The sequence below is a fragment of the Camarhynchus parvulus genome, chromosome 27 (assembly GCF_901933205.1).
Source record: "Camarhynchus parvulus chromosome 27, STF_HiC, whole genome shotgun sequence".
Classification (NCBI taxonomy): Eukaryota; Metazoa; Chordata; class Aves; order Passeriformes; family Thraupidae; genus Camarhynchus; species Camarhynchus parvulus.
The window spans coordinates 329,468-356,091 of NC_044597.1; the positions used below are offsets into that span (position 1 = coordinate 329,468).

Sequence of the window (26,624 nt, forward strand, 5' to 3'; positions counted from 1 at the left end):
ACTGATTCAGTGAGACCTTTCCTGGCCACTTTGTAAGAGTCAAGAGCCTTGAAATGCTCTTCCATTCTTAGTAGCAGGAGCTGCAGCTGTGCAATAACTGCTGTCACACCTGGCTTCAAGTACAGATGAGCGATGGCCAATTTTCTGCTGGTTGAGAATTTGCTTTTGAAGTTCCCCACCTGCCCTGGAGAGCTGCTCCCTCACCACCCTGAGCAGCACCTGGGACCTGAGTCCCAGCTCATTTTCGGCTATCAGCAAACCTCCACCGCATCCTGCCTGGCCAGAAATATGACCAGACACAGAACTACAGCAGGGAAACAGGCAGTGCTTGCTTTGTTCTTTCATTAGAACTTGATTTGGTGCCGTATTTAAACGTGAATTACTGAGAAGGCAAAGACAGGGCTCTGCTCCTCGCTGGCTGTTATTAAAGCTCTAAATCAGGCTGCCTACAGAGCCATTCCTGCTACCTTTGCAAAATGAAACAGGGAATTGGCCCCTTCTGTCTCAGAGGGGGGTGCAAGCACTCTTAGTGATCCTAATACATCCCCTGGATTCTCCTGAACCTGCCAGTTTGCCATGTAAATCACCACAACAGAGTTGTGGAGGAAAAAGACTTGGAAATGTTCTTCCTAAATGGAAGCTCTACTGTAACTCAGAGCAGCAGCTGCCCAGATCTCGTTCAGCTGTGAATTCAGTGATGGATTTCTTAGGGGTGGAAATTCATACCCCAAAATCCCACATCCAGCCTAAAACTCCAACCCAGAAACATCCCTCTTGCTGGGGCATCTTTGACGGCAGGGACCATGGTGGGAATCCTGGTTTAACCCCAATTGCAACTCAACCTCTCACATCCCAGTGGGATGGGCAAAGAAAATCAGAAAGGTAGAAGTGAGAAAACTTGAGTTGAGGTAAACACTTCAATAAGCAAAGCAAAAACTGTGTGTGCAAGCAAGGCAAACTAAAGAGTCCATTCGCTGCTTCCCATCACAGGCAGGTGCTCAGCCATCCCAGGAAAACAGGGCCTCATCCCTGGCACGGTGACTTTGGAAGTAAAAACCCATCACTCAGAATATTCACTCTCTTCCTTCTTCCCCCAGCTAAGAATGACTCCATATGGTCTGGGATATCCCTGGGATCAGCTGGGATTAGCTGGGATTCTGGCTGTGCCTCCCCCAGCTTCTTGGGCACCCCCAGCCTCCCCTCTGGTGGGTGAGGAGCAGAAAAGGCCCTAAAGCTGTCAGCCCTGCCCAGCAAAAGCAAAACATCCCTGGATTATCTCCAGCACAAATCCCAACCACAGCCCCATATGAGTTATTGTGAAGAAAATTAACTCTCTCCCACCCACATCCAGCACATGGTGGGATGGGGACATTAATCTATTATATTTAGGCTGATAGAACTGATTCTCTGTTTCAAACTACTTTTAAAAAAATCCAAAATTTTGGTTTTGTTTGGATTTTTCATTGTTATTACACAAGATTTAGGTTCTTTCAATTTCATTTTCCAGGCTGCCTCTTCCTGCCCAGATATCACTGACCAGCTTTACCACAAGAAGCTCTGACTGACCTGAAAATGCATTTCCACTGCTCAGATAATTGATTTTCACTGCTGTCTGCCAAGCGAGAGCACTGAGTCATTCCATCCCCACCAGCCTGGTCACAGCCTCCCCCAGCCAGGCCAGTAAAGCTCTCATCCACAGAGAGGACTTAGCAGAGGGTTTTTTCCTGTATGATGGGAAAACAGAACCTTTCTTCATCTTCTGGAATGAACTTTTTGCCCTTCAGTAGAGAGGAGACCAGCAAAGAAAACAGGGTAGAGGAATGGTGATATATTTCATACCATCAGAGAGTCCCAGACTGGTTTTGGTTGGAAGAAACATTAAGGCTCATTCAGTGCCACCCTTGCCATGGCAGGGACACCTTCCACTGTCCCAGGGTGCTCCAAACCCTGTTCAACCTGGCCTTGGACACTGCCAGGGATGGGGCAGCCACAGCTGCTCTGGGCACCCTGTGCCAGGCTCTCACCACCCTCACAGGGTCATAGTATTCATAGACAGTATTCATAGACAGAAATGAACTTGGATAAAAGATCTGTCTAGTCCAATCTGCATTTTTTTTTCCCCTCTGAAAGCAGACAAAATTATTCTTTAGCTTTTCTGAGCCTTGTTTCTCCCCCATCACCTCAGGTACCCTCTCAGAGAACATGTGATGAGCAAAGGGCTCAGGGTAGGACCCTCTTTTGTCCCATCTTACACAAGCTGAAGGGACCTGTTAAGTTGGGGCAGCTCCATGGAGCAAAATGCCCGAGCTGCTCAGCTCTGCCAAGAGCAGCTCTGGGCAGTTGTTACTGTACTGACTTAAATCACCTCCAAAGGGAACACAGAAATCTCATGTGCTCTTCCTCCTCAGAAAGGGCAAGGATTTAAGATGAGGTTTGTTCTCTCAGTGCAGAAACAGCTCCTCTGGGGTAGATAGAATCCTGCTGAGAGTAAATACCATCATCTGGTCGAGTTCCTGTCTCTGCTGCTTCTCAGCCCATTGAATACCCATGAACTAAATCCCCAACATGCCCAGGGGGCAGAGTATTAGGCCTATGCAGCACACTGGGGAGCACAAATTAAATTACATGTTCCAGCTGAAAGCATCTCACGTGGCCTCCAGCAAACTTCACCCCTTATCCATGACTCTTATTTCCATAAAGTTCTAATCATGCCACAGGACACATCTCCAGTGTATCAATCTGTCCCCACAGCAAACAGTCCTTTCAGTCAACTCACTTCAGATTTCTGCCTTTGGGAGGTCCACCTGCAGAGCTGCCTCCAGCTCAGGGACCCCGGCTCAGGCAGGACCTGGAGCTGCTGGGATGAGTCCAGAGGAGGCCCCGGAGCTGCTCCAGGGCTGGAGCCCCTCTGAGCCAGGCTGAGAGAGCTGGGGGGGCTCATCTGGAGAGAAGCAGCTCCAGGGAGAGCTCAGAGCCCCTGCCAGGGCCTGAAGGGCTCCAGGAGAGCTGGACAGGGACTGGGGACAAGGGACGGAGGGACAGGACCCAGGGAATGGCTCCCACTGCCAGAGGGCAGGGCTGGATGGGATGTTGGGAATTGGGAATTGTTCCCTGTGAGGGTGGGCAGGCCCTGGCACAGGGTGCCCAGAGCAGCTGGGGCTGCCCCTGGATCCCTGGCAGTGCCCAAGGCCAGGTTAGATTGGGTTTCGATCAACCTGGCATAGTGGAAGCTGGGATTTGCTCTCAATACAAATGCAAGCAGAAGTTTTTTACCCATTGGTCCTGTCCAGACCCCCCAACACTCCCACCCTGGGCATCCCTGGCAGCGCTGTCCAACCCCTCCTGGAGCTCTGGGACCATTCCCTGGGGAGCCTGGGCAGTGCCAGCACCTCTGGGGGAAGAACCTTTCCCTGATCTCTATCCCAGATCCCCCTGGCCCAGCTCACACCATTCCCTGGGTCCTGGCCCTGTCCCAGAGCAGAGATCAGAGCTGCCCTTGGGGAGGAGCTGCAGCCCCTGAGCTCAGCCCTCAGTCCCCTCTACTCCAGCTGAACAGACCAAGTGCCCTCAGCTGCTCCTCATGTGGCCCCTCCAGACCCTTCCCCACCCTTGTGTCCCTCCTTTGGACACTTCCAACACTTTTGGGTCTCTGGCACAGAGAGATGCCCCTGGGGACCCCCAAGGACAGCTGTCCCCTGTCACCTCCCAGCTCTTTGCAATCCTTTGGCACCAGGATTGCAATTAGCTTTAAGACTGTTTTTTTCTTGTTTTCCCAGATCAGCCATTTGAAGAAGGACAATCAGGGTTGCCATGGTAATGGAAGGATGACTTCTTAATTTGTGGGATTCTTTAATTATTCTGAGAATTGTAATCCCATGAAAACTGCCCCCTTTGGAGAAATTCAGTTAAGAGCTGCACAGGCACTGAAGGAGAAGTTAAAAAGAAAGGAAAACTAATGAAGATGGGTTTTGGGCAAAAGAATGAAAAAAAAATTTGGTGCATTTTTTTGCTTGTTTCATGTGCCAACAAGAACAAATGTCTGGTGTTATCAGGAAACAAGGGCCTGAAATGGGTCCTAAACTTGAATTATTAATGAGAAATTCAAGGTGTTTTTACAGACTTTCTGAGAAACAAGAGTATCAGGCAGAACTAACACATATAACTGAAAATAAAACTGTGTAAAACTTAATGGATAACAAGTAGGATTTCAAGGGCTATTTAAATGGAGAGGCACCAGAGAAAATATAATTTTTTAGTACATTTTTTCATCCCCACATCTTAAAGCTGAAGACACAGAACAGAAGCAGCACCACTTTCATTTTGCATAGGATGAAGAGACACCATGGCTTGCTCAGGGTGGGCAGTGAAACACAGGCACAGGAGGATGAAGCCAGTCCTTGGGATGTCCCAGCTGGCTTTGGAGCTCAGCAGGTGCCACCTGTGACAGGAGCACCTTGGAACCCCAATGAACAGAGCTCTGGAGAGGGGCTGGTAAATCAGTTATTGCAGAGAATGAGAATGCCAGAGGGAGCAGGGCAGCCTCTGAGTGCTGAGAAACACCTCTGAAAATCCAGTATTCCCTCACTGGGGCCCACAGCCTCCAGGGGAGTATTAATGTGCTTTAATATTTCTGCAGGAGGAGGAAGGCACCTGGAGCATCCTCTCTGCTGCTGGGGAGAAATCTTCCCCCCCAAATCATTCTTCCAATGGAAAATGCTGGTTCAGCTCTCTGCCAATATGATGTTTTCATCACCACCTCTCTTTGGAGGGAAATGCACATGGAAATGGAGCATTTAATTGCCTTACTTTCAAACAGCTTTGTTGCCCAGAGCAGCTGTGGCTGTCCCTGGATCCCTGGCAGTGCCCAAGCCCAGGCTGGACAGGGCTGGGAGCACCCTGGGATAGTGGAAGGTGTCTCTGCCATGGCAGGGGGTGGGACTGGATAATTTTAAGGTCTCTTCCAACCCAAAACAGTCTGGGATTCTATGACCTTTCTTTAGAAGGCATTTCATGCAGCCATTTAAATATTTTTTGGTTTCTTTCAAGGAGACTTCTTTTTCTTTTAATTGCTTTCATTGCTTTCATTTTATACCCCATTATAAATTCAAGCACAATATTAAATGCACTGAAATAAAAATTTCAATTTTCTCTATATATTAAAAAGCTGTTTAACTGAGCCAAAGCTACTTTGGAAGTGATCAGATTTAATTTCAGGGGAAACATCAACATTCAACATTCAGTTCCTGTTTAGAAAGGTGGACTCCTTTAAGTAGCTGAGTCCTCTCTGCTCATGGGAGCTCTGTGTCCCCGCTTTGAAGACACTGGCAGTCAAAATTTAAGTGACAAGAGAGTCCAAAAAGATTGGGGAAAGCCTGAGAAATGGAGGGGGAATTACAGATCACGAATTACTTAACCAAAGTCCTTCTTCCAGGAGTCATTGTGGTTGGCCCAACGCTCCCTGGCTTCCCTTCCAAATGCTTGTTGTCCTTTCTGCCTTCAGAGCCCATGGCAAGAGCAGCATCCAGTGAGATCCCAGTGGGACACTGATGGGACATTTCTCATCAATGCAACCACAGAATGATCTGCAGCTGGGCCAGGGAAGGATCTGGAGCAGCTGAGGGAGCTGGGAAGGGGCTCAGCCTGGAGCAAAGGAGGCTCAGGGGGCCCTTGTGGCTCTGCACAGCTCCTGCCAGGAGGGGACAGCCGGGGGGGGTCGGGCTGTGCTCCAGGGAACAGGGACAGGAGCAGAGGGAACGGCCTCAGGCTGGGCCAGGGGAGGTTGGATTGGACATTAGGGAAGATTTCTTCACTGAAAGGGGTGCATGGCTGCCCAGGGCAGGGGTAGAGTCCCCATCCCTGCAGGGGTTTAAAAGCCCTGTGGATGTGGCACTTGGGGACATGGTCAGTGGTGGCCTTGGCAGTGCTGGGTCAACTCAGTTGGACTCAATGAAATCAGAGGACTTTTCCAATCTAAATGATTCTGTGATTGTCAGACAAACCTCTTCCCTGGACTGCAGCCATCATTGCCTCATTGCCTTTTTTTTTTTTTTTTTTTTTTTTTTGTCTTTTTTTTTTAATCCTTTTTCTCTTCAAGTCCAGAGGGGAACATCAAAAGAACAAACTGGCAGAAAAAACACAGAGATTTCCAGGGTTAAGGAGAGGGCTCTGGCTCAGGGCCGTGGGGACTCTGTACTGAGCCACATGGGGGACCAAAGCACCTGATTTTCTTTGTAAAACATCCCTGTGCTGGGCCTGTGAGGTCAGTCCTGCGTTTCTCATTGCAAACCCTTTACCTGGGCTGTGCTCCCGGGAGGGCTCAGGTGGGGCTGTGGAAGCAGAGGGGCTCACAGAGGTCGGGACCCTTCTTCATCCCTTTTTCTTCCTCGAATAGAGCCGTTTCCCGGTGTTTCGGGGTGGGATCCCAAGCACTGCAGCAAGTGCTGGAGACACAAGAGGGCAGGCACAGGCTGTGCAAAGGAGAGAGGGCTCTGCACAGCCTGTGCTTGCCCTCTTCCCAGCCAGCCTGGCCCTCTCCACTTCCCTCCATCTCTGCAAAGGGGTGAAAAACAGAGATACGTCTTCTGGCCCTGCCTGGCTCGTCTGCTGAAGCAAATTTGAAGCAGCATGTTCTGCGAGGAACATCCAGGGGCTGAGGCTAGGCTATAAGGTCCCTTAGCAGCTCCACCTGCCAGGGATGCTCCCATTCCCGGGCATTCCCTAGTGCAGGTGTCCTTAGCTGGGCTCTGCAACCTCAGGGGCTTTATGCGACCAGCCAGGCTGCCTTTCCTCCCCTGCGTGGCCCTTAGAGGGGATGTTCACATGGGTGGCCAGAGGGGCCATCAGCCCTTACCAGCCCTTGCTTCCCATGTCCCTCACCCTTGCTGGTGTCAGCCCACAGCCCATCACCAGGCACTGCTTTCCTTGGCTCCCAGGACATGGTGGCCCATGGCAGCTCTTGGGCACAGCCTGAGCCACCAGCCCTCACCAGACTGGGACAGTGGCCAGACAGCTGGGGCTGCCTCTGGATCCCTGGCAGTGCCCAATGGCAGGCTGGGCAGGGCTTGGAGCAGCCTGGGACAGTGAAGGTGGGGTTGGATGAGATGATCCCTTCCAACCCAAACCATTCCACGATTCCGTGGTTTGTCTCCCTGGTTTGTGCCCATCCCCAGGGGCAGCAGAGCCCGAGCTGGAGCCGGTGCCAGGCAGCTCTGCTGGGCATGGGGCTGTTCCCTCCAGGCTGCAGCCAAAGCTCCCCGCACAGTTCAACAATAAAAGGCAGCAGATGGTTTATGGTGTGAATTACAGCAAACGGCATTGCAAAGGCAGCACTAACCGGGAACAAATGAAAGCATTAACGGGGAACAAATGAAAGCATTGACACACGTCCTGGCCAGTGCAGGTGGGGAAGGGAGGGGGATTTGCAGATGGGATGGGAGTGGGTGGGAAAGGGAGCCCATTCCGGCCAGGGATTTTTTAGAGGAAAGGGTTTTGTCCCTGACCATGCAGGGGTGATGAGCACATGGGGAGACCGGCAGTGAGGTCTGGAGCCAGGAGAAAGGGTGCTGTGGCCACTCTGCTGCTTTAATTCTGGGCCATAGCTTGTTTGGGTGTGCTCAGCTCTGCCTTTTCCACTCTCCTGGAAAGGGCACCACAAGGTGCAGGAGGTTTGTGCTCTGTCCTTGTCTGAATTTCTGTGTAATGCAGAAGGAACACAGCTCTGTTTAGCCACCAATGGACTGTATTGAGAGCCTGGCTTCACTCACCGGCACAGATGCCGAAGGAGGGACCATATTTTGCATTTCAGGGCTGATGTGGATTTGTACAAGAGCAAACCAGACTCTGGAGGCAGCTCCTGCTTCCTCTGCACCCCAGCCATTCATGACAACAGAGTGCTGGAGCCTTCTGGCTATGGAAGGAGGCTTCAGGGCAACCACCTGATACAAAAAGTTCTCCTGGGAAAACCACGTCGGGGCTCCCAAGTCCTTTGTCCCCTCTTTGCCTCAGATTCCCTGGTGTAAAATGGAGAAAGTAGTGTTGTAGCAGGGTATGGGTAGCTGAGACTGAGAGATATTCCCACAGGAATATCCATGCTGGGGGATGCCACAACTCCCCTCACCTTTGGCTGCCAAGGCCAAATGTGGAGACAGCAAAGCTGAAATTATCTCATCTCTCGGTGAAAACCGTCAGGAGGAGGACAGGGTGGCTGACGGCCCAGGGACAAGGGTCTTGGGGGTCCATCAGTGAAGTCAAGCACCTGAAAGGTGAAGGGGCCAAATGGTGCAAATGGTCTGTTGTCATGGTAACTGCACTCAGGGTTATAAATTCAGAAACTGGGCTCATTTAATCTTTAAAGGCGGCTGAGAGTCATGAGGCATTGCCCTGCAGACCCTGACAGGCTCTGCCTGTGCTTCAACCCTCTGCTCCCACCTCATTCCAACTGGGAAAGTCACGTTCTGGGCGCTTCCATGCTCGGGGACCCTCACCTGCTGTAGGGCTGGGTGCTGTACAGAGACAGAAATCCTGGGGCTTCGTTCTGGATCTGAAAAAAGGCGAGCAAAGCCCCTGCTGTTCATGGAGCCGATGTGGGAGGGAGTTACTCCGACCCTGCTCAGACCCAGCCCCTCACACCTCTGGTGTGGATCCCCCTCGTTCGCACTTCTGCAGTCGCACCACGCATGCACCGAGGCATCGTCACGCATCTGCAGCATCTCCTGGGTAGAAAATCCAGTTTTCCTCCCCTCCACCCCCTCCTTCCCAGCCTCCCGGCTGCATGCACATCTGGGAGCGCCTTCCCCAAACACATCCGTCACAGCTGCCTTCGGGGCACATGGAACATCTGGAGATCCTCCGGGGGCCGAGCCAGGAGCTCAGGAGCTGCTGGGCATAGCCCCGGCCTCGCCGAGGCACAGCCAGGGCCGGACGGCCCCGGCTGGAGCTGCGAGGCTCGGTCCCTCACCCTGCCCGGCCCGGCCCGGCCCGGCCCGGCCCTGCCCGGCCCAGCCCGGCCGCGGGGCTCCGGATCCCTGTACGCCGCACGGCTCCCAGCGCTTCTCCCCGAGAGTCCTGCAGGGCAGAGGAGCTCTGAGACAGCTCTGAGGCGGTTCTGAGGCAGCTCTGAGGTAGCTCTGAGCTCTGAGGCAGCTCTGAGGCAGACAGAGCAGAGACAGACATAGCAGAGAGCAGAGACGCTCCAGCCCCGCCGCTGCCCGGCTCTTGCCCTGGCTGGGTTTTGCTCGGAGCTGCCGTGTGAAAGAGAAGCGGGTTAATGCACCTCTTTCCAGTCTGCGTGCGTGCGTGCGTGCAGCTGAGCAGCAGTCCCCTTCTTTTATTTTTCAGCCTTTCCTTTTATTTTTTAGCCTTTCCTTTCCCCTCCCCCTTTTGCTCTCCTATTTCTCCCTCTGAATTAGCTGCCCACCTTTCCCTTGCAAATCACACCGACAGCACAGGCTGGGTTTTCGGGGTGGTGTTTTCTGCCCAAAATGGAGAGGTGGGGAGGAGGAGAGAAGCCTGAATCCTGCAGCCGCATCCCCGGAGCTCGGGGAGCATCTCCCGGTCGGGCTGAAGATATGCGGGAAGCAGCATGCTCAGCTTTCCGCACTAGTTAACAGCCTGGAAGCTGCCTCCGCTTGTTTTAGGCTCGCTCGCTTAATCTCAGCTCCCCTCGGCGCGTGTGTGCTTGTGCGTGTGTGTGCAGGGGGAGGACTTTATTGCCATTGGCTCAGCTTTCGCTGCCCACCCACATCTCTTCCACATCACCTTGGTGTCTCCCTAAATAAAACCAACCCTCCTTATCGCGCCGAGGAAATCAAGAGCAAGAGTTTGAATGGATTTTATATAAATATTTACCCCGACGAAGCTACTGCTGAGCTCGTGGGATAAACTCGCGGCAGCTGGGCTCACTCTGCTTCCCTCGCCTGCCTCTGAAAGGGTTTAATTACTTTGGAGAGGAGAGGGGAGAGATCCAGATCCCAGTTCTGGCTCCAGACTGACCCAAAAAGCAGGACCAGGATTTAAATGAACTATGGATCTGAAGGACAGCACCAGCGAGGGCAGCATGGGCAGCCTGCAGCCTTCCAGCATCCAGATTTTTGCCAACACCACCACGCTCCACGGGATCCGTCACGTCTTCGTCTATGGGCCGGTCACCATCCGGCGCCTGCTTTGGACCTTGGCCTTTGTGGGCTCGCTAGGTCTGCTCCTGGTGGAGAGCTCGGACAGGGTGGCTTTTTATTTCTCCTACCAGCACGTGACCAAAGTGGACGAGGTGGTGGCGAACAGCCTGGTGTTTCCTGCTGTCACCATCTGTAACCTCAACGAGTTCCGCTTCTCCCGGCTCACCACCAACGACCTGTACCATGCTGGGGAGCTCCTGGCTCTGCTGGATGTCAACCTGCAGATCCCCAACCCTCACCTGGCTGACCCTGCTGTCTTAGCCACCCTCCAAGAAAAGGCCAACTTTAAGCAGTATAAACCCAAAGTTTTCAGCATGCAAGAGTTCCTGGCACGGGTTGGCCACGACCTGAAGGATATGATGCTGTACTGCAAGTTCAGGGGCCAGGAGTGCAACCACAAGGACTTCAAAACTGTGAGTATGAGCAGACACTCTGCTTTTCTCTTCTCTCAGCATGTGGACCGTGGTGTTGCAGGACCAGGACAGCCCTGGAGGTCCCTGGCCAAGCTGTGTGGGTCCAGTGTGGTGAGACAGTGGCTGCCAGGCTCTGGCATGGCAGAGGAGGAGCAGGAGGAAGCCTGTTGAGCTGAAGTTTGTTTGTTGGAGTCCTAATGGGGGTTTTATGGGGCCAGACCTGCAAAGGGTTTGTAGCAGGTCCAGCCTCCCTGCTGAGTAAGGCCCATGGCTCCCAGTGTTTGCTCAGGGTCAGATGGATGCTGCTGAGCATCACAGGGGGCCTGAGGGTGTCTTGGCATGGCCAGTGGATGTCAGCCAGCTGAAGGAAGCAGAGAGGGCTGGACAGAGCCAACAAGAAGGGCAGGTGCTCGGGGCTGGTCTGAGCAGTGTCCAACTGTGTCTCTCCAGGTGTTTGCAGTGTTACTGGAACTCTAGAAGGGGAAATTTTTCTTCTTTTTCCAGGTGTTCATGGCTCATAAATTCTGGTTTGCTGCAGAATGTGGGTAGCAGCTGGGTACCTGCCTGGTGCTGTGTCCTTCCTGTGCTGTGTTAGATGAAAGGAGGGGAAAGAGAAGGAGAGGAAAAGCAACTGAGAGGCTGAGCTCTGATCCTGGTCTGCTCTAAGTGGGGGGGGGGAGGTGGAGCGAGCCGGGTGCTTGAGCATGCTGAGGGAAGTAGCTGCTGCTGAGTTTCCAGCTTCTGGCTGGCACCCTGATGGCCGTGCAGGCTGGCCTGGGTGCTGTGGTGGTAAATGTGTCAGTGTAAAATAAAAATTACTAGGAGGTTGCCTGGCTGAAGTGATGCCCCTCTGTGCCACTGGGGCAGGTGAGCGGACTGGGCAGGGGCTGCAGAGGGGGCTGAGCCCCATCCTGGCTGGGCTGGGGTGTGCTGGGCTCTGGGCTAAGTCCCACTGTGCTCTCAGGCCATGCTGGACAGTGCCTTGTCTCTGTGATTCTGGAGTCAGGAATGTTACAGGTTTCAGGTGGTTATTTCTTGGGAGTTCTGCTGGTTGTTCTGCTAGTTATGGTGTGTCCTGCAGAGAGCAGGTCCTGGGCAGGGTTTGTGATCCCCTGGCTCATGAGCAGAATCTTTGTCTGGTTTTGGGAGAGTGGAATATTTTCTATCTGTGCTGCTTTGGATCTCTTAACAAATGAGTCCAACTGACTCCAGCACCAAAGTCATTGCCATCTCCTAGGCTGTGCTCTCTTTACACCTCGGAGCAGGAACATAGAATTGTACACTTCAGCTATTACCTGTGCATAGCTCCGATGTGTGTCTATTTCAAACTGGCTATTCAGGCAAACTATTCCCTTATTTCTGCTCCCTAGGCAGGTCTGGGCAGGGGTTGGGTCATCCAAGCTGTAGGAAGGTGTCAGCCAAGTTCCAAGGAGAGGAGCTTAACTAAAGAGAAGCCATGTGTGAGCAGGTCTGGAGAATGGGATAAAAAAGCAGAAACAGATCCAAAAGTCCAGGGGGCAGAAGAGCTGGGAAGTGAGGTCAGAACCCAGGAGAATGGACAGACCTCTCTTGACTGTAGCAAAGTGTGGGGAGTGGGAGCTATTCTGCCTGTGGACTTGCCAAGAATGAAATAAGAACTAGCCAAAAGCAAAAACCTCAAAGCCAGGGACAAACCAGCATTTTCAAAGCACCTGCAGGGCTTAAAAAAGAACTTTGAAAAGCAGAAGACAGGAGCTCTTGGCAGCCCCCCTGGGACCCAGCAGGGTGTCACCCCTAGCTATTGAGTTTTTGAGATACTTGCTTCTGAAACAATGATTTTAATTTTTTTTTTCTCATGGGGAATACGGTAGTTTCCAGAAAGACAAACATTCCCTGTCTGCCAAATAAATGCTCTGCTAAAACAGATCAGGGCAAGCTAGAAAGAGACAAGATATTATGGACTGACAGCACTTGTCCTTGTCAAAGTGAGAGATTGAGTGCAATACTTCAGCCCATTCTGCAAAGCAGCTCCTACCTGAGCCAGAAGACAACATTGTCTCTCATAGAGGCAGGGCTTCCATCTCACTGACTCCAGGTAATCCCCCAGGTTATGGAAATCCAGGAAGTAGCACTCAACAGGGACACAACAACCTTGTTTTTCTTCCAGATTTTACCTCTCAGATAAAAGGCAGGGGAAAGTGTTTGAAGGATGAGTAGGTGTTTCCACAGGGAGAATGCTGTAAAGGTCTGTGAGCTGCCTCCAGGCTGAATCAGAGCCTCATGTCCTGGATGAATTTTGCATTTAATAACCACCAACCTGTTGCAGCTGCACACGGGCTCAGTGACAGCACATCCATCCTGCTGCAGCACCCGCTGGAGAAGAGTCATCACTGGAGCCTGATTTGTTTCCTGAAGGGAAACAGGGTGTAAATCCCAGGGCAGTTCTGCAATATGTCATCAGGGTGAAGAACTACAAGGGTTTTATATACACTGCCCAGATTCTGGCAGCTGGGAGCAGAGGAGGCAGGAGCTTTGCAGCAGAGGGCTGCACCAAACTGGAGCTCTGCAATAAGGTGCTGCTGGGGGAGTCCGTGCTGTGCTGCCTCTGGTCAGCTCTGCCCTCTGGTGCGTGGGGGGTTTGTGTGCAGGGTGTCCCTGAATAAAACCCACAGTGCTGTTGTTGCTGCTGCTGCTGCTGCATGGAGAGCAGGAGCTGAAACGGCAGCATCTTGGCACTTTGAAAACACTTGACTTTGTCCTCCTTCCTCCTCCACTGCCCTGTTTCAGTCCTCTGACACTGCTTTAATAACAGGACTTGAGCTGTGTTTTCCCTACACTTCCTGTTCCTTCTCCCCCTAATACCTCTCAGACAGCATTTCCCATGTTAAGGTCTGCTCACTGGAGTGAGTACCCACAGCTTTTTTTCAGAAATACCCCAAAGGGAACAGCCTGGTCTTAGCAGGATGTGCTGATCCTGTGCTAGCATTGCCATACACAGAACAGCAGAGAAGATAATGCAGAGCTCTGCTATAGGCAAAGCCAGTGAAGAAGAGAAAATTGGCAGAACATGCTTTAGCAAAGCTATTCCCTTGGAGTATGTGGAGGAGGAAAGCCTGAGAGCAGCAGTCAAGGAAATCCCCCCCTTGTTTTCTGCATTGCTCCCCCCAGGAGGTTCTGGTTGGAGCTGACCTCGCAGATGGCATTTCCTGGAGGAGCTGTGCTCCTGCTGCTCCATGTAACATCAAGGTCTTCATCCCACTGCTGCTGAGCCTGGCACAGCTTGGGCTCATCAGCCCTCGCCACAGCAGTGTGATGTTCTGGGAGTCCCTGTGGGTGTGTGGAGCAAAGCCTCTTTCCCAGGGTACTGGGGTGGCTTTCACTGTTCCAGCCTGGGATGATGCTGGGCAGTCACAGGGGACACTGGCAGGAGGATTTTGTGTGGGGCCCAGCAAATGTGGGGGGCAACGGGGAGAAAACCTCTGAAAACCCTTTCAGGGCATGGGGCAAACACGGAGTGAGAGATGGGATGGCCTGGGAGTGGATATTGGGAATATGAGCAGCAGAAGAATGGGATCCCTCAGTCCCCCCTTGCTGAGAAACGCTCCCCAGCAGCACAGCCCTGCCCAACACAGCCTGGCTGTGGCTCTGGGGGCTGTTCTGGGTGTGTGCTCTGGGTGTCTGGGGTGGTACCGTGTTCTGTTTACTAAATGCAGTGTTGGGCTGTGCTTCCTTACACGTCCAGTCATTCCAGCTAGCACAAACTTTTCCCTCGTGCCTGCTCTGCCTCATCAGGTGTCTATTTATTGCCAGTGGCCATGACAATTGAAGGATAGAACTCATTTATTTTCAATACACATTCTTCTGACCTACAGGGTCCACATAATGAAGTGTATCTCATGTGAATATAGCTATTTTAAGACACGAGTTTCTGTCAATCTATCTGGCTTTCTCGATACATATTTTTTCTGCCCTTCCTTCTAGTATATCTATCTAGCTTTGGCTTTTTAGACTAGCTAGTCCATTCTCATCTGTTATACAACTTTCACTTTTTTCAAGGAAAAAAAGGCAGGATAGTGCATACTTGATTCAGAAAAACATTACATTTCTTATTTACCAATTTTTCTGGAGAGTCACAACTTTTCCCAAAGTTTGCTCCACAGTCTGAGATGCCATAATGAGATCTGCCGTTCTGAAATGTGCAATAATGGGATGTGCAATTCAGTGATAACTTTTACACAAACAGGCTGTTCTTCCAGTAGGAAATTGTGTAGGAAATTCAGTCTGCACTGGAATATCTCAATTTTGCAGATACTGTTGAGGGTCTGGGTGTGGCCACAAGCACTGAGGGAGTGCAGGGTTATAATTTTGCTGCTGGTGGTATCTCATTGGGTGTCTAAAGGGAGGTGGATTGCTCCTGGCTCAGGTATCTAGCAAACCCTGCCCTTGGAAATGCAGACCCTTGTTCCGCCCAGTGGTTTATTGGATTGAATCTCTCTGTCCTGTATGGATTTATGGGTGTGGTAGTTCCCTGTTACACTGATGGGGTTTATATTTCCTTTATTTATTAAAAAATGGTAGGATAATATTTTATATTTTGAAGGAAGTTTCATGGTTGGATGCCAGTTGGGATCAATGCTCATGAAAAACCATTCCTGGGTTGGAATGGTCAATAGAGTTAAAATCTAATGAAAGCTCTGGAGCTTCAGTGGGGCCTTTTCACGGCAAATCCAGTTTTAAATCCTTTAATACTATGTGTTGGTTTGGCACAGCCTGGTTTTTCATAGCGGGGGGGCACAGGGGTGGCTTCTGTGAGAAGCTGATAGAAACTTTCACCATGGCTGACAGAGCCAGTCTCTGATGGCTCTGAAGAAGGACATGCTGCTGGCCCAGTTAGAGAGGTTGGTAACACCTCTGTGATGACATATTTAAGAAGAAAGTAAAAAACAGCATCCGCTGTTTTTCCCAGGGGTGTCCTGGCAGTGCTGCTGGGGCCATCCCAGAGGTGAGCCTCCCCTGCCTGGCTGCCCCTTGCCAGCTGTGCCAGGCAGAAGGGCAGGAGCAGTGGGGGCAGCTTCCCCTTGGCAGTGCCCTGCATGAGCAGAGGCGTTAATTAGCACCCGTGTGGTAGAGGTGGGGCCACGGGGCCAGCAGGGAAAGCACAATGAGCAATTCCCAAGGCAGAAGCTTGACAAGATCAACGTCTCAGTGCTGCAGGATTTTGCAATATCTTTGAATTGGTAGAACTTGTTGGCAGTGGTACCTATGGGCATGTCTTGGTTTGGAAAGCCAGGTGTCTGCTAAGGAAGGCAGGAGCTTCCCCTGAAATGGAAAATGTAAACCCTCCCTCTGAATTGCTATAATTTTGAAATGAAAAGGCTCTCAGGGAAGGATATGGGAGCATGAATAGCAGTTCTTTATTAGGGAAGAAAATAGAAATAAAATAAAATAAATAATGCAGTAATACAAACCAGCACTGACAGAGTCAGAACACAGCCTGACACCCTGTGGGGCAGGGTGTTGGGAGCAGTCCCATTGGAATTGTGGCTCAGCCCTCCTGCAGTGTCAGGGGTGGTTCTGCTGGAGCAGGGATCCTGGAGAAAGGTGTAGTTTTCCTCTGAAGATCCAGTGGAAGAAGCAGCTCTTCCTCTGGGAATCCAGTGGAAAGGCTGTTCTAGTGTCCCAAAAACTTAGATTATATCCAGGGAGGAATGCTTGGCTCCTCCCTCTGGGCGGAGCAATGGGATGCTCTAGTTCTTATTAGCCATGCAGTGACATTCAATAGCCTCTTATCAGCAGATGTCTCCCTGGAGGGAGGATTGGTTGTGGAAGAGATAAAGAAAACTGCTCAATTAACAGCAGATAACTGCCCCACCTCTGACAGATGGCAATAGAATACACATTGCCTTGCAATCTGGGACAGGGCAGCAGCTTTTCTTCTAGTCAGAGAAGAGGAGGAAGTGAGGACATGTGAGGGAAAAAACATGGTGGCACCAAGGTCAGTGGAAAAAGAGGGGGAGGAAGTGCTCCAAGTGCTGGAGCTGAGATTCCTCTGCAGGCTGTGGTGAGGACTGTGGTGAAGCAGGCTCTCTCCCTTGCCATGCATGAGGTCCACGGGGATGCAGAAATTCACTCACAGCCTGTGAGAGAAGTGGTCATACCAGAGTGGGTGGATGCTGGAGAAAGCTATGATACAGTGGGAGACCCAAATGCAGAGAGAGGGTTCTCCCTCTGTCTAGAGGGAGAGAGAACCCTTGCTTCCAAACTAGAGCAGCCTGTCTTTAGAGGACTGCACCTTGTGGATGAGTGACCCATGCCACAATAGTTTTGGGAAGACTGTTTGCCCGTGGGAGGGACCCCATGGCATAGCAGAAAAAAATACTCCTCTCCCTAAATGAACGGAAAAAGATCTGGAGTGCTGAACTGACCAAACCCCCATGCCCTGTCTCCTTGTGCTGTCAGTGGGAAGGAGGGAGGGGCTGGGGGAAAAAAAGGTGTTTTAGGGGCTTATTTTACTTCTCATTATCCTCCTCTGACTGTGTTAATAATAAATTTACCTTATACCTTTAAATTTAAACCTGTTTTTCCCTTAGAGTGTTTTTCTCCCAGTCCTTACTGGAAGTATAAATACTGGGTGAAACAACTCCAAAGGAGAGAAACTGCAGAAATGGGCTGTAGGTTGTTAACTTGGGGCATTGGTGCTCCACATTTGGGATGCTGATCTGACTGCAGACCTGACCAGAACAGTGACAATCCTCCTTAAGGATCTTTGAAAAGGCTGTGTTTGGATGTGTTTTGAGCTGTTTCGTAGCCAGGCGTGCTGCCCTCCCTCACTCAGGCTTTGGGATGGGAATAATTTAAACAAGTGGGAAGTGTCAGGAAGAGCCAAAGTGTCGGAGCCAGCTGGAGAGCAGAGGGGGATGGATGATGAGGGAGATGAGGCATGAGGAGGGCCCTGGGAGAGGAAGGACAAAGAATCTGTGTGTGTAAGAGCCAGATGTGGGCTCAGCTTCCCTTGCTAGAGCAGCTGGCACTTGGTTTGGAGGAGAGCAAGAGCCACTCCTCACTCCTGAGTGATTCCCATTTGTATAGAGTTATTTATCAGGAGTCCAAATGAGAGCTCCTCCGTCCTCCACACCCCACCTGCCCAGGGATTTGCACTCCAAATAGCAGCTGGAGCTGGAGCAAAATGCAAATCCGCCCTTGGGATGGGGAAGAACTGCTGAGCAAGGGGGGTGGCATTGGAGTTCCAAGGATAGAGGAGATGTTTGAGGGCTGCCAGGGTTTATCAGAATTGTCCTGGGAATTATGTGAGGCTTTTCTTAGTGTTGGAAGTATCTCTGAGTGCAGCTTCTTGTGCTTCAGCTCATTTCTCCTGGACAGACACTGAGAACTGAAGTGCCCAAAGCAGTGGAGAGCCAAGGTTGTCAACAACAGAGAGCAAATCTGATAATCATCTGGCACAGTGTCCTGGTGCCTCCTTTGCCCCTGGCTCTCTGTGACTAACACAGTTCATGTCACAGGGTCTCCCTGACAACTGGCCTTGTGTGAGTTCTCCTGGGTACAGTTTTCTGTCTGCAGTGGGTGGAGGGTGAAACCACAGGAAGGTTTCACGTGTACTTGTGCTTTCTCTACAGAAACCAGACTTAGTCTAGTCATGTTCAAAGCTAGAAGTAAAGGCCAGGAAAGACAAGGAATATATAAAAACCCCAGCATGGTTTCCAGCTGGAGAGGTAAAGTAGAGCAACAGAGCTTATCCATACCCCTCCATGCAAGTGCCCCTTGGAGTTTTCTTGGCAGATAATAAACAACCTCCCAGATGTCCCCTCTTGAGGAATCTTAGTGTTTATTTGACCAAATGCAGTGATGCCCTGGGAAAAATCATGGTATGACTGCTGTGGGTTTAATCTAAACCCTCCCTGAGAGGTTCTGACTACCAGGTCCATGATCCCCACGGACAGAAATGGGTAAAAAATCTAAATCAGTTGTCATGAAGTTAAACAGGAAAAATTTTCACTTGATATAAAAAAAAGAAAACAGGTCTGACTTCAGTGAGGGCCTCTGGCCTTCCAAGGTGAATTATGATTCTATAACAGAAAGCAGGTGCAGACCTACTGGGTCTTAAATCCTTTTGCTATTTTTGGAGCATCTAATTTTTTCATAGAAACATAGAACCCTGGAATGGTTTGGGTTGGAAGGGACCTTTAAATCATCCAGTTCCGCTCTCCACTATGGGCACCTTCCACTATCCCAGACTGCTCCAAGCCCCATTCAGCCTGGCCTTGGACACTTCCAGAGATCCAGGGGCAGCCGCAGCTTCTTTGGGCATCTTGTGCTGGGGCCTCCCCACCCTCCCAGGGAAGCATGTTCTCCTAATATCTTATCCAAATCTGCCCTTCTTCAGTTTAAAGCCATTCTCCTTTGTCCTGTCCCTACATGCCCTTTTCCTCCATCTCTCTTGGACCCCTTTGGGCTCTGGCAGGGGCTCTAAAGGAGATCAGTCTCTCCAGAGCTTCTCTTCTCCAGGCCAAACAGCCTTGCAGGACCTTGCACTTGGCCTTGATGGACTTTGTGAGGGTCACACATTTCCAGTTCTCCAGTCTATCCAGGTCCTGTTGGATCCCATCCCTTCCTTTCAGCATGTCACACAACCTGGTGTCATCGAGCTTGCTGAGGGCAGCCTCAATCCTACTGTTCATCACCAACAGTGATGGAAACCACAGCTCTAACCCTGAGCAGCTCTGCCCATCTCTGATCTGCTCTTGTGCTCAGTTCACCGTCAGCCTTCCTGAGAAATGAAAGACAGTTTGAGAAGATGATCACCTTCCTCTCTGTGAACTCTGTGCACGAGTTTGCATTATTGACCTAAGGACAAAAATTGGTCTAAAATGCAGAGTTGTTGACAGCTCTGTCTGCACTGGGCATTGAGGCATTCACAGCTCTGATTCCATAATGAGTCCACCACAGTTTCTCTGAGCAAACCCCTGTCTTTTCCCATTTTCTGAAACTATCCCTATTTGCTTTAGAAGCAGACAGTGGTGATTCCATGAAAACAAACAAACAAACAAACAAACAAAAAAACCTCAGATCCATCACTAAGCTCCTGCTGACAAAAAATGTGTCTGGCAGCTCCCGAGGAGCAGCAGGATGGGGCGGTCATGCTCAGCATCTCCATCTCCTCTGGCAGGGTCTGGAGTTCCTCCTGTCACTACAGGACACAAAATGAAACTACGTGGACATGCAGCTCTCCAAGGTAAAAAAGAAGGAAGTTTAATTTCTGACTCCAACATTTATAGATTTCCAAAAGTGACAGTGGATTGGAGGGTGACAGTGCCACCTCTCCAATGACACTGGACAAACCAGCAGTCCATCAAATTTCTCCTCCTTCATAAAATAATGCAAAACAATAATTATTTACATAAAGTGCATGAGAAAGTTTGTTACAAGAATGTAAACATCAGAAGGCTTAGAAAAACTTAAAAAACCAGGGGGACACCTCCTATGCCTTCCCAAAGGCATTTGTCACAGGATTTATGCCTGGAGTGCCATCCAGGCTCAGGCTGGCCATGCAGCAGAGTTCTGCACATCCATTGGCGTGGTCAGGGTGAGGGCAATGAAGGTGATAAGCTACTGCGATAAGGGGGGTGTGTGCGCAGGGTGTCAGGTGACTGAGTTGCTGCCACAGCTACACCAGCTCTATATGGGACTCAAAAATACAAAAACCACTCTGCCTGCTGGGCTGATGAGACCCTACAGCATTCCATAGGAAGAGCTCTTTGGGAAAACAGACCCATGGAAAACTTTCTTGCTTAGAAAGTGATGACAGCTATGAGAGGGCTGGGAGTGGGGAGGACTCAGATCTTCCAGAGGGAGGAAATGGTAATCTGTGGCTGAATGTGAAGGTTGTGAAAGTCAGTGTCTGTTTTGACACCTGCATCTGCTGAGAGGTCATGATGAGAAGCCTTAAACAGGTTGACTTTGTTGAGGGATGAGTGCCACAGAATGGTCCTCTAGAAGCTTGTTGGGACCTCCTGACCTATGGAAATCCGTGAGGAAACCTCTCAGGCATCAGAAGCTCAACAAGCTAAGAGGGAAAATGAGGTAGATGACGTGGTCATGTCTGACTCCATCTGCCATGGATTAATGTATGAGACCTGCACCAGGAAAACAAAATCACCCTTGGAGGTAAAAGAGACTGAGTTATTTCAGCACGACTGACACCAGTGTGCTCAGGGCCATCAAGAACCAATTTCCACCCAGCCATGAATATTTACAACCAAGCACATGCCATTACTTGAAGAAAAGCTGAATTGTTTTGATCATTTGTTGCTGTTGTGCCATGGAAGGAAGGATTTAGCTTGTGTGTTAAAGCAAGGAGCATGAAGTGAAGGAGTGAAGGGTAATGGAAAATGCATATATATTTGCTCAGGGTGAGATGGATGAAAGGAGGTTTAATCTGCACTTGGATTTCCCAGAGGAGCCCATCCAAGGGAATGGGGCCATCAGGGATTTTCATGTGCAAGAGGAGCTGCTCAGTTGTCTGCTCCTGTCAGAGGAGCTAGTTCTGCTTCGTGATTTCCTCAGAGACTGAAATTTGAAAAGAAAATCAGAAGTGAAAAAGACTGAGTCAAATTTCATCTCCTCCTCAGGTGCTCCCCCATATTGGTCTGACCTTGCTCGAGAAGGGGATTTCAGGCTCTTGTCTCATGCCAGGTCTGTAGGCTTCCCTTTCAGTCAGTCCAAAGGTTGTCAAGATCTCACTTCCAGTGTGAGTTTCTTGGGAATTGGAGTCTTTCCTGAGGGAAACTGATAGAGATGAGTCTGTCCACCTTGCCTATACGAAAAGAATCCCAAACTAAAACCCAAACCCCCAAACTAAACCACTGGAGGTCCAAAAATTTTAGAAATTTAGTGGGAACAAGTTTTATCTGCTCTATAAAATGGAGTTTTCATGATGCTGTTTCAGTGATGATGAAGACTAATATATAAATGTAATATGGAGATGGGCATGAAATTAAAGTAATTTAAAATGAAATTAAAATTAAAAATTATTAAAACTTATTTTGCTTTTTAAAGGTTTTGTCATTATTGGAAGAAGAAAATCAAAGCAACCCATTTAGACATTTTTTGGTTTCTCATTCCATTCATGTTTTCCAGGCTCTCTGAAGTCCCACACTTATGCAGTGGAGGAGTTGTGCAAAAATTTCACTTTATGAAAGGGGCTGAATCCCATAACAAACAGTGAATCCCATCCCATAATAGGGATTCAAACTTTTGGTTCACCTGAAGTTTCGAGGGACATTAATCTTAGGCCAGGAGAAGAGAATAAATAAACCCCAGCAAATGCTCTGGGTGATTCAGCTGTGTTACTGTGAGAGGGGTAATTGAAGGGCTCTGGGACAGGAGGTTTCTCCCAGCTCAGGAGAGGATGATGAGCTGGAGCTCTGGAATAGCAGGAGGACGGGGCAGGACAGGATTCACATGAAGTTGCTCCATGACAGCCCAGCAAACATCACTGCAGTTGCCATAGGCAGGACTAAATTAATTGCAGATGAGAGTTAATGAGCAGTGGGAGGAATTAATAGAAGCTTAACCCTTGGTTATCTAAACTTCCAACACCACCCTCCACTGCTCCCTAGCACTGAAATGGACGGTGACTCCTGAGACATCCAGGAAAGCCTCTCCATCCCTTCCAGGGCCTCCTGCAAGGCTTTGGGAGAGCAGCTCATGGCTCTGTCATGTGTGAAGTGGTGTCAGCAGAGCTGTGAACTCCTCAGCAGCTCTCCAGTGATGGAGGAACCTGTGAAAGCTGAACCAGGATGTCAGAGAGGTGTCAGTTCAACCTTGAATGGGGGATGGAATTATGGTTTGGGAGGTGGGGGGGACTGTAATGGGATGATTTAGCTGGACCATCCCATTACAGCCATCTGTTATAGGATGGTTTAGCTGCAGGGGACCTTGGATGGGAGCTGACATTCACCACCTGATTTCTTGGTGTTTCTGTGAACAGGTAAACGAGAATTCTGCTCAGAAGCACAGTTTCTGTTCATCATACTGGTATTTTTCTCTGGATATACTGCTGGGATTAGGGTTAGGGGTAGGGATCAGGATCTCACAGAACATAACAAGTTGTGTCCTCTTCAGCTCAGGAGCTGCTGGGGGATACAGTAGTCACACAACCCTGATATATAAATTTCTTCCTTTGAAGCATTTACTGTTTGGGGATTTTTTTTTTTTAATGAAAAGTGGCAAGTTTTCCCATAAGGCTTTGGGAAAACTGCTGCTGTGGACATTTCTCAAACGTTTCCATCTAAACCAATCTTTATGTAAAAGATGGGAGCAGTTTCCATGGATAGCATGACCAGGGTGTGGAGATCATGCTGGGGAGAAGGAGCTGCTGTGCTGGATGTTAAGATTGATCCTTGTTAATTGAGCTGCATTTTTCATCCTCTACCCTGGTCTCAGATGCTGCAGCCAGCATCCCTTCTGCAGATGCTGCAGGATCACTCTAAATAGCCATTAACTAATGCTAAATTATGATGAAGCATCTCCTGAAATACATGTGACTTGCACACGAATAACAAATGGATTTGTTTCTGTCAGGTATGGCAGGAGTTTGGAGCTGATCCACACCAATCCCAGCAAGGCCCCCTGTAATTCCAGGACAGGCATGGAGAGAGGAGGTGCTGGGCTGCACGTGGCAGCTCAGGATGAGCTGTGGGAGGAGACAAGTTCCAGGCTGCCAAAGCAGTCCCAGTTTATAGAACCCCAGTGGAGTTTGCCTCCTAAAGACATTAATGAGGGTGAGATCCCTTTGTTAGCCCCCACAACTGCAGCCATCCCTGCAAAAAGAATTCTCTCCTCATTATCTCGTGGTAGAACAAAAAGACCCTCAGAGGTCAGCCTTGTGATGATGTCTCTGTACATCTGCATCTCTCTGGGGAAAAACAGGTCAAGAGGGAAAGGATTTTTCTATGGTGTTTGTGCAGAAAAATGTCTAAGTGTCTCCTGGGATGAGATTTTCCATGTGAAAAATGAAGGCTTTTTGTCTTAAAGCATTTATATTTTCCATGAAATTAATTAAAATAAAAATCTCAGTGCAAAATAAAACACTGAAACCCTGGGATGCCTCATTAAATGGATCATCTGGTTCAGAATTAAGTCGTGGAAAAAGTGATGCAGAGCTGGGGAACTTTTCACCATGTGCTGCCTCTACATCTTGGTCTTGTAGGTCAGCAGGTTCTATTGCACCCAGGTTCTATTTTATAGGGGCTTTGAGGCAACCCCTGGTGTCATCTGAGTTAGTGGGGGGGAACCCTGAGTTACTTATTCATGTCTGGCTTTCCCTGAATAGGAGGATTTAATTTACTGCTTTCAAACGAGTCCCCTCTTTCAAAGGGCAGTCAGAGCAAGATGCTTCTGACAGCCTGACCTTTGAGCTTTCTGGAGATGGTTTTAGGTTTATTTCCTGATAAGAGAAAATTTCAGCAATTTTCCTTCATTTGAAAGAAGAGGAGAAGTCTCAAAACCATGTGATTTCTACGAGTTTCACAAAATCTGGCAGCTGGGAGAGACCCAAACTGGAGCCCAGAGAGGAAAAACAGGGTCAGTGCTTGTGTTTTACATAGTGTCTGACAGGGACCAGCTGGCCAACAAACACGTGCCCCACTTTCTCAGGGAGCAGCCTGGCAATAATGAGACAGCTCACGCTTCTCTGGCAGCCCAGCACAAGCAAGATCAAACGAGGGTGCAGAGAGCTGTGCTCCCCATGGGGCAAAGGGAACCATGCCAGGGGAGGTGTGGGTGTGAAGGCAGGTCCTGGGTGTGCAGGTCGGCTCCTCCTGGTTCCTTCTGATGCTGCTGTGGGGGTCCTGAGGAACAGAGCACGGAGAGGTTAGAAAAGAAAATCCTCATGAGCACGAGCTTCATTCATTCTTCTGTTTCAAATTCTGAATAATTCCCAGCACTGGGAGGAGGCCCACGGTGCTGCAGGACTCAGAATGAATGGAGTGACCTCAGCTCTGCATCCTACTCCTCAGGTCCTGGGTGGGAAATCCTGCCCTGCTCGGAGCCCCCCACAGCCCCCCAGGCTCAATCCAAGGCTCTCACTCCTCTCTTTGGGTTGGTAATAAAACTGCCATCTCCTTGGGACAAGGGCTGTTTTTCTAGTTTATGTTTGCCATTAAACATTTATTATTAAAATTGATTGAACTTTAACTGAGGGAGGGGAATTGCTTTAACCTGCTGCAGAGAATGACGCGGGCTGTGATTTTGTATGGACACAAGAAAATCCATCATTCCTGGTTGGAAGGAATTGAAACCAAACAAATTTTTCTACAAATGTCTTCACTCAAAAAGCATTTTGAAAGCCTTTCTTACTGCATTTGCAAATCAGGTACAAAGAGTACCTGAACACCCCCAGCTACTGCAGCTCTGCAAACCCCAGAGAGCTTCTGCAAGTGCCTGCAGGCTGAACAGCATCCTGAGGTAAAGCATCACCTCCCTTCCACTTCGGAATGTTGTTAATGTTGATGGGGATTTCTGAGCCTAAATCACTCCTCCACTGGGGGTGCCCATGGCTGTTTGTTGGAACAATTAATTGCAGCATATTTTCTTCCCATGTTTCAAACCCATCTAACACCAGGTGTTACAGCACAGTTACCACAGGTAAATTCGTGTGACAAACTATTTCTGGAGATCAGGCAAGGACAGTTCAGTTACTAGGGGCAGGGAAATATGGTGTGCATTAATTTTGTTGTAAATAAGGCAGGTTGGTACAGTCCTCATTTGCAAAGTAATATTGAAACCTGGGGAAGAGCTGTCAGTTGTTAACGCAGTTACTGTGAGTCCTTTGTGTATTCTGGTCTTCCCATGGTTTTTTTTGTTTTTTTTTTCTGTCAGGAAGAGAAAAAAGTGTCTGAGTCAAGTATGTTCTTGTAATCCCACTTGTCTTTCAAAAAAGACACACTTTCATTAAACCTAACAAAACCAGAAACCAGCACTGTGGTCTTAGTGCTGAGAAACCCTTTGGTTCACCCCTTCTCTGAGCTGTGCCTGAGCAGCTCCATCTCCCTGCAGTACTTCTCACTTGGAATAATTCCTCTCCTCTTTCAGTCCAGGCACATCCAGCTGTGTGATATTCCAGCTTTTTGGTGTGCACCAGGATTCTCCTGTGGTGTTTGTCAGTCAAGGTGTGGGCACCTGATTGTTAAAGATGATGATGGTTCAAAGATGCAGATGATGAGTTTGTATCAGTTATTGCAACAGTGATGCAGTAAATCCCAGTTTTAGGCATATGATCCTTGCTACTCACAGGGAATCTCACATTCCTAAAATATCAAGGGCAAGAGATAAAACAGCATCAAGTAGCTCCAAGGGAGGTTTAGATTGAATATTAGGGAAAATTTGGGAAAATTTCTTCACAGGAAAGGTTGTTAAGCATTGGAACTGAGGCAGGGCAGGGCACTCACCAACTGCCCCTGGAAGTGTTCAAAAAATTATGGATGTGGGACTTGAGGACAGGGTTAAGAGTGACCATGGGGGTGGTGCTGTGGGTTGGACTTGGTGATCTCAGATGTATTTTCTAACCTTAACAATTCCCTGATTCTGAGATCCAGCTGGACATCCCCACAGCAGAGGTTGGTGTCCTGTTCCTGAGCTGAGTGTCTAGAAGCTGGGGTTTTCTGCCCTCCCAGTGTGCACTTGGAGAGGGAGAAAGGGCTGGAGGAAGGGGAATGGTTGGGAGCAGTGCCTGGGCTGGTGGGGATGGGGAGGAGATGCAGGGAGGCAAACAGGAGCAGAAGAGGACATTGCAAGGGGCCACACTGGCATGGCCAGCCCATTCCTTCCAGGTACCAGGAGGGGCTGAGGGAGCTGGGAAGGGGCTCAGCCTGGAGCAAAGGAGGCTCAGGGGGCCCTTGTGGCTCTGCACAGCTCCTGCCAGGAGGAGACAGCCGGGGGGGGTTGGGCTGTGCTCCAGGGAACAGGGACAGGAGCAGAGGGAACGGCCTCAGGCTGGGCCAGGGCAGCTCAGGGTGGGCACAGCAGGAATTTCCCCATGGAA

General features: G+C 49.8%; 1 protein-coding gene across 1 annotated transcript in view; it reads left to right on the forward strand.

Moving 5' to 3' along the window:
- The first annotated feature begins 9,821 nt into the window (after positions 1 to 9,821).
- The window catches only part of LOC115914109 (acid-sensing ion channel 2-like), a 35,455-nt gene continuing 18,652 nt past the window's right edge, over positions 9,822 to 26,624 (forward strand). The window contains exon 1 of the mRNA XM_030966463.1: positions 9,822 to 10,585. Coding sequence (XP_030822323.1) covers positions 10,022 to 10,585 — 564 coding nt within the window. The 5' untranslated portion in view covers positions 9,822 to 10,021. The remainder of the gene's footprint in view (positions 10,586 to 26,624) is intronic.